The 8,411-nt window shown below is 33.9% G+C and overlaps 1 protein-coding gene across 1 annotated transcript in view; it reads left to right on the top strand.

Annotated features, from left to right (window-relative positions):
• LOC106867138 (calpain-9) overlaps window positions 1–8,411 on the top strand; it is a 77,531-nt gene that overhangs the window by 26,823 nt on the left and 42,297 nt on the right. The window contains exon 2 of the mRNA XM_052969709.1: window positions 1,204–1,282. Within this exon, the coding sequence (XP_052825669.1) occupies window positions 1,204–1,282 (79 nt within the window). The remainder of the gene's footprint in view (window positions 1–1,203; window positions 1,283–8,411) is intronic.

Here is an 8,411-nt window from a genome sequence, read left to right as displayed (position 1 = left end):
ATTATACACAGAAATGTATGCATTTGCATACATATATACATACATACAGTAGCCTACAATAACTTTACACCCAGGGTAATAAAATGGCATTAATTTAGCTTGTCATTAATTCTTCATTAATTGCTCTCTTGTAAACTATTTCCTGAAGAAGAGTTCTGTCCGAAACGTTGGATTTTCCACTCCCCATTGCACATACACTGTACTCTTTTAATTGATTTCACACATACTCACACAAACATACATGTAGGTAAACAAGCGAAAGGATGTTGCTCTCAACTCATACATTTAAAGTTGTCCGTATTTAATAAAAAGTAGACTCTGCTCAGCATTACTTCATCTTAAAATGCAAACTTACATCTGCGCCTACGAAACCTCAAGTAACATAGAGCTGAGACAATTTGTGTGTGTGTGTGTATGAGAGAGAGAGAGAGAGAGAGAGAGAGAAAATACTAGTTTGTATACATTTTCGTGTGTATATGTATGCATATGTGAAATATATAAATATGTACTATTTTAATTCATTCAAATTGTCAGTACTTAGTATGTATTTTATATAAAGTTACAACGGAAGATATGTTAAGAAATATATGTATTAGGCTACAAGGGAGTGCGGAGCTTAGACAGGCAGAATCTTCTTTATGTACAGAACACATTACACTTAAATTGTGTATTTGTATAGACACATGCAATACTTAACTACAGGATTCAATCGCGACGTTTGGTGTAATAATGGCTTTACTAATCCCACCGCTAGATGAGTTTGAGTTAGCAATCGAAACACATGACCTCTTCTCATCTAAACTGATATTTGTTTCAATATTCATATTTCTACTTCCTAATGCATTTATCAAATGAGTATTTTACCTGCACATTATTGTACATTACATCATTTTGGTCCCTCTTTAAACCATTGAACACTATACTTATTACATAAAAATATATTGAATGACATATTGATGCGTGTGGTGTAGGCATAATCAATGTTTTAGCTAATCATAATAGCTAAAAGTTCTCCAAAACATATGATAAGCATTCCCATTTTGCACACACACACACACACACGTCTTGTAAACTTAGTTATATATCAACCTAGTTATAATTGTGAGTTCAATAACGGCTAATTCGTATGATATTTCGAACTTTAGAAATTACTCGTTTATTTGGATCGTATTTATTGTGAACATTTTTTTTCTTTCAAATTAGGACATTGTAAAAAAAGGACAACGACCTGTATTTGTTGAAAAAGGAATTAATTACAGGGATTTGGACCAAGGTGATATCGGTGAGTTTATGATTTTATACAGCTTTTTGAAGAATACATCTTAGAGGCAGAAGTGAATTTCCATAGAACTGTAATAACGACCTGATTTCGATACCTGTTGTAACTTTCTCTCCCCGCCCCTTTCGCTTATATATTCTCCCTAGAAAAGTTTAAATGTCAAAATTCCTGTTTCCTCTTGCTAAGTCAATAGCCAGGTTCCTATATAACCGTTAACCTATATTGATGTATACTCCCGATCGCATATGTCAGGAAATGTCAGGTAATTATCCATAGTTAAATTAAATAAACAATTAATAATCTTCGTGTTTATGAAGTCTGTAATGCGTTAAGCCTTAAAGCCTCAGCTGAAATTCTTGTCGTTAAATTGCATAATCTTATTACTCGTCATTTTATCGTTACGAGAAAAGATAAATGCTGCCCTACAAGCACATATCAACGATTAAAATTCAGAATATCTTCATATTCTATACAGCCTATAGAGATAATAAGTCACTCTGGTTTGTCTTATTACCATCTACATCTGATTTTATATTTAATTACAAATTGCCTGTATTTCAAGAAGCTTCACTAACAAATGTTTGTGTGTGTTCTCTTTATTGTTGTAAAATATTCTTAAGTTAAATTAGTATAGGTCTACTAAGCAAATTTCTTTCGTGATATAGCATTCTTTTTCATTCATATCGTATTGAAGGACTTCCATACATTTACTTCGTTAAAGCTATTCAACTTTGCAATAGTGATACTTCTATCCAAGGTATTAATTAAAACGATCCATTCTGCATGATTAGTCTCTCAAATTTTACTGAAACTAACTTCTCATACCGGCAAGCCAATCAAAACTTCTACATAGTCAGCAGCATCTCTAGAGTACGTGTTGATACCTAATGCGTTAACTTACGGTCTTATTCCCCGTATTATGGAAACGCTTCTCGTACAGAATCCTTATTTTCCAGAATCCACACAGAATCCTTATTCTTTATTCTGTTATTCTTTTGCTTGTTTCAGTCAGTTTTTGTACTATTTATTTGTAGACCGTAATTCCTGTATATCACCTAATGTAATGAAAATAGCAGTAATATAAATAGCCAGGAAAATTAAACGTTTAAATTATTATATCCTACAAACAACCTGAATCTATCAATATCTACATAGTTTCGTGAGGCTACAGTGAAAATTCGCTAAGAATGTAATAAAATTAGAGTAAAGACTTTTAAGAACTACATCAAAATAACGTTATTAAAATTAAACTTTAGATGCTACATGACACATTTATGGATTAAATTTGCGCTTTATATGATTTTGATACGATTTTTTATGTGCCTTTCCTAGTGTAACCCTCCTATTATACTGTAGTTCAATGCGGTCTACACCCACGCACACACCCTATTACACCCGTCTTCTTTGTTGACCGAGATCTCTTCCATTAAAAAGGCTAACACATTTTTAAAATCCTGAAACTTTAGGTCAACTTGACCTCTGATTCGTACAAGATGTTTAGTATATTGAAAACGTCCAGTCGTTATCCTTTATTCCATAGGTGTGCTCAAGAAGAACTAAGTTGAATTAACCAATAACAATTAGAACAAATTCTCATTGCAGTGAAAACCTGTTATGACAACATGTAATGAAATCTGGTCTTGCCCAATAGTCGGTAGTGTTAATTAATGCAATGGGGTCATACGAACGTTTTCAATTAAGCAGGTTCTTTTTATTTTTGGAAGCGGATTTTTTTCTATTTCTAGAGTTAATTCAAACTTTTGTGTACCAGTCATACTTTCCGGTGGTAGCGATAACGGTTATTATGAGCTGTTGTCTTCAGGGCATCGGTCTGAGGGCCGGTGACCCAACAAAGGGTTCGAAGATCAAAAATAGAGACCCGTGATTTTCTGACGTGAGAAGGACACCCCAACTTTTTTTCAGAAGCAAACTCGTTTTGTCTTGCAATTTTCTCTCCAAAGCTCTCCATGTTTATGACCCACATCAGCTCTTAGTGAGGAGAGCTTTGGGTACAAAAGTTGTCGATCGAAGGATGAGATCTTTTGTGCTGTGGTATAGCTGCGGTTTGTATCGTTACCAAGCCCCAGGTTAACTCTGATTCAGCAAGCTTATCTTCTAATGCATTCTAGTCATGGCCACTCCATCTTTTTTCCTATCAACAGTAAATCTATATTATCTAATGCGCACGTTCTTTAAGACACTAAGGTGCGATTTGACTGCTATTTTTAGAAAGTTGATCGACCAGTACAATAATGCATTGATTGGTTGTAAGTGTTAGTGTTCTAGTGTGGTCACGTGTTTAGTTGCATCTGGTGATGTGATGCAATGTGGCGGTGATGTGTGATGTAGTGAGAATCCAGAACTAAATTACTATGGCATGAATCGTTGCAAGGACGGATTTGAAATGATGTTAGTAAAAGACAAAGGACAATTATGTTAAAAAAAAGTTTGAGAAGCACTCTTGTAGACGATTTAACTGACAACCGTGTGTTAATCAGCCCGAATGAAATGAATGCTTAAACTAATTCGAATGGGATTGTTTGTCAACTCAACAACTGTTGTCCTTTGCCTACAGGAGATAAAGTCGGGTAATTGTCGTACTGATGACGGCTATTAAAGCGTCCACAACTGTTCTCTCATTTCTAGACCATTAAACGTGTCCGTTTCTTTAATGTCGACTTTGAAGAATTCTTGAATCTTGAGATTATCTCTGCTTCTCAAGTGAAGCTGGTCTTAATTGTCATATAGTAACAATGATACATCTTCTAGAGACGGAGATAATTTTAATAAATGTTTAAATTTATATTGTAAGATATTTGATATGTCTCTATTTGTGTATATATAGTGAAGGCGCATGGCTCAGTGGTTAGAGCGTCAGGTTCACAATCGTGAGGTAGTGAGTTCGATTTCCGGACCGGGCTGTGTTGTGTTCTTGAGCAAGACAATTTATCTCTCGTTGCTCCAGTTCATTCAGCTGTGTTTCGCTTGGACAACATCGGTGGCATGGAGAGGAAAAGCTGGTATGCATGGGTGACTGCTCGTTTTCCATAAACAACCTTGCCCGGACTTGTGCTTCGAAGAGTAACTTTCTAGGTGTAATCCCATGGTCATTCATGACCGAAGTGGGGTGTTATTCTTTTGTCTATATTAAAAAGAAACACTTGATTCGCTGAGTATACAATATTCATTGTCTGTCTTCGGGACGTTTTTAAAAATTCCTCCTTTTCAAAAATACAGCTATTTATATTATAGTACTTTATGAAGAGTCAGAGTAATTGTTTTACACTTCTTTATTTCATTATGAGTATATCTTGGGAATATCTTGCTCAATGTGGCGAAGTACTGTATGCTCTGGACATCAGCGCTCAATAAATGATCGGAAAAGGAGAAACTAAAGATAAGAAAGTTGCACGGAAAACAAGATACTCACCAGGTCTTGCTTCGACTGCTAGGTACTCCAACTGTAACTGTGGATTTTATGGCAATAATGGCCTAACAAGCCGCTTCAGAATCCACAAACAGTAAAGCTGCTAATCTGGTCATTTTCAGTTATATGAAGGATGAATGTCAATATCAAAGGAATCTGCTTAATGATTTCTGCCATATCTGACAGAGGAATCGAAAAATGAATAAAAATAATATATATATATATATATATATATATAATAGCTTATTGTATACAGTGCTCAGGTACAATACAACACTTCAGAAAAGAGTGCGAATGTAACAAAATACAGTAATAAATCAGGTAATGATAAGAATGCAATGACAGAAAAATACGATGATAGAAAAATGCATAGTGTACACAACAAAATACAAGAAAATGAAAGTGAACGAAGTCATAAAAACTGACGCTGCATAGATTGGAAGGTATAGTGTTAACTAATTTCAATTAATATGCGATTTTTAGCAAACATCCGACACCAGTAGTTTATTCAATTCTTTGACAATTTTGTGTATGAGTGCTGCGCTGTTTTTGAATTTATGAATGTGTCCAAATATGATAGAATATTGCATTCAAAAAGGTGGCTAAAATTATTGTTGGAAAGATGATAGATATTCTTGAGGGTTTTTACCAAGTCAGATGCTGTACGTCGAAGATTGAATTCATCGATGCCCAAGACGTTCAAAATATGTTAGAATTAATATTATGGTTTTCCTTTTGCAGATGATTGTTTAATTATCTTGACAGAGTAGTAAGTAGACCCTTGGCCTAATTGTGAATATTTGACTGATTAATAAAGCTTCAACACCCACGCGTCAAATTTATTTGGCAGCATTCAAGCGAGATGATAGAGTAACGGTTACATATCACAAAGTACTTAATTCCAGGTTTTGCCGTTGTATCTAGTTCAAGAGTGACTTTGTTCGAGAATACAGTATTCTTGGTTCTTGTTATGGTTTAGCCCCAGATGATTAGACCTGATGAGCAGACCTATGTTCAAAGACAGGCAGCTGTGACCATTCCATCTTTTTAAGAATTTGTCGGGCTACATTATTATCGATTGTAAATTTAAAGTAAAAGAACCATTTAATTAGAAGCAAAACAATTAAATTCACTTTAAGTTTTATTTTATTTTATTTTTATTTTTTTTGTGAGGCGTCGAAATTTACATCACACAATTCACACACAAAAACAAAATCATAATTTAAAATGAATTTAACAGCTCTTTGCGTTATCAAATGATTCTTTGCGATGGTTTTTCTAACAACTTTTAAAGTTTTTATTTCATTTTATCTCTACGGTTTCATCAGTCGGTAACGTGTGTAACAGATGGCTTAAATTGTGTCAAGTTAATTACTTTTTTAAAACTAGAAAACCGCGTACAGGCATACATTAGTGAACGATAAAGCAGTGAAAGTTAAAAGAAGTGTCATACTCGGTAGATTATACGAATACGATGTGATTTGTCAAAATATGTTTGAAGAAGCTTTGGAGAGTAATCTGAAATGTTTTTATATATTTTGTATCCATTCTTTCTACTGTTGTCCATTACCTATCAAGAATTATCTTCTCGTAAAAATATAAAGACCGCCACAAAATCACCTATCGAGAATTGCTTTCTTGTCACAAAAATATAGTGACAACCACAAAATTAAAAGAAGCATTACACAGCTAAAAGATCATTGGAAACATTAGGTCATCTTACAAGTGTATATTTTATCCCCACTATGAAAAATATGCACTGTGGATATAAACAACAGGTTTTTCTCTGAGTGTCCAAAAAAGAAAGATCAACATGATTAATTTCAGCATTTATTGTTGCTTCATCAGATATCAGTTACTGACTTTTCTGACCACTGGGAGAATAGCAGCTAATCGCTATTTATAATATACACAAACTGAAATTGTCTACTTAATGTGCATAATCTGTGCAAGCGTTGGTATCTACAATTTACAGTACTCCATATAATTATAACTGAAAAGCAAGACTAAAGTGTGTTTACTGAAAACATACACTTCTAAGTTTACCTTACATTTTTAATTGTCCTCTCATCGCATAATCATTTAATTTATGCTGCTAATGCCTAGTCTAATATGCAAATACGCAGGTCACTTTGCTTTTGACGGAATTTATGTGTATTATAAATAGTTATAAGCTACTATTTTCTCTGGCCAGGAGTAGTAACGAATGCTGAAATAAGTTACGTTGATCTTCCTTTTTCACCACTGACGTAGTTTATCCACGATGTTTACTTTAGCAGCCAGAGTAAGATGTATGTTTACAAAAGACACAGACTCCTAAGTCTCTTTCACTTACATGTCCAGCTACAAAATTATACAAAATGCAATTATTTCCTCTTTATAATTTAATCTTCGGAGAATAAGTTTCTGTGTTGCATACCAGAGATTCTATATTAAATACTGTTATATTTAAAAGAAAATCGTTGTGTATGTGAGCGTGTGCGTGCGTGTTTTCTTATATCTCAATGTAGATCTTGGAAGAATACAAATATTTAAGGTTAAGAAATATATAGATGAAGAATTTTATTTGAATTCCTACAATAAGTTAACACAAAAGCTTAGACTCAAACATGCATTGGTGATTATCAGAGTATAAAGAGAAATATATAAACAATAAATGGCTATGCATTGAAAAGTAGGGCATCTAGAATTAGACAATAAGAGAAAGATAATGTTCTTAGCCTAATCTATTTTCTAGAACGTTATTGTTTAAACGAAATATAAAGAATATCATAAAAGGTATCTTAAAATAGCATAAAATATAGGGCAGAATGTTGTTGTTGTTGAAAAACAGAAAGAAACTTATCAAACAAATTAATTTGTTTAATGGTTTAAAATAAAAGAAAACTGAAAAAGAAAACAAGCTCTCGAAAAAAAAACATTTACAAACATTTTATAGTTTGATTTATAGCAATGTTATTGCTATATTGCTATGTTAACCTGTATACAGAAGCAAATATGTGTTATCCAAGTTTATCACCAGCTGAAAGTGGAATGTTTTACACATTCCTTACATTCTAATAGTATTTATATGCAATAGGTAATTCAGTTATTTCTTACATTGCTTCTGTGTGGTATTGCTACGTCAAGACAAACGGACAGTTGTAGGGGTGCCGTTGAGTTTGCCTTTAAAAATTTGCTATCGGAAAGGTTGGCGAATATATAAAAAGAAATCGTTTATGTGTATTAGTTCATTCCTTCATTTCAAAATATACAACAGATCTTGGAAAATATGCGGACATATATGTTTTGCTGTATCATAATGCATGATAGACTATTTGTAGCTGGTGAGGGCCTAATGCTGGACATCCTGAAGAAAAAGACTAGATTTATCATCTACACCATATGGTCCTCCATACGAGCCAAAGGTTTATTCCATGTTCCTGTATAGTATATTTGTTTATAAGAAAGAGCTGTCTTTTGTATGGGCAATAGAAAGTTGTTTTCCATGCATACGTGTATGTATATATACATATGTGTGTTGGCACTCCGTCGCTTACGACGTCGAGGGTTCCAGTTGATCCGATCAACGGAACAGCCTGCTCGTGAAATTAACGTGCAAGTGGCTGAGCACTCCACAGACATGTGTACCCTTAACGTAGTTCTCGGGGATATTCAGCGTGACACAGTGTGACAAGGCTGACCCTTTGAATTACAGGCACAACA

Source organism: Octopus bimaculoides, chromosome 7 (assembly GCF_001194135.2).
Source record: "Octopus bimaculoides isolate UCB-OBI-ISO-001 chromosome 7, ASM119413v2, whole genome shotgun sequence".
In the NCBI taxonomy this organism is placed as follows: Eukaryota; Metazoa; Mollusca; class Cephalopoda; order Octopoda; family Octopodidae; genus Octopus; species Octopus bimaculoides.
The sequence above is the reverse complement of the archived record's forward strand: the minus strand, read 5'-3'. Positions and strand labels throughout refer to the sequence as shown.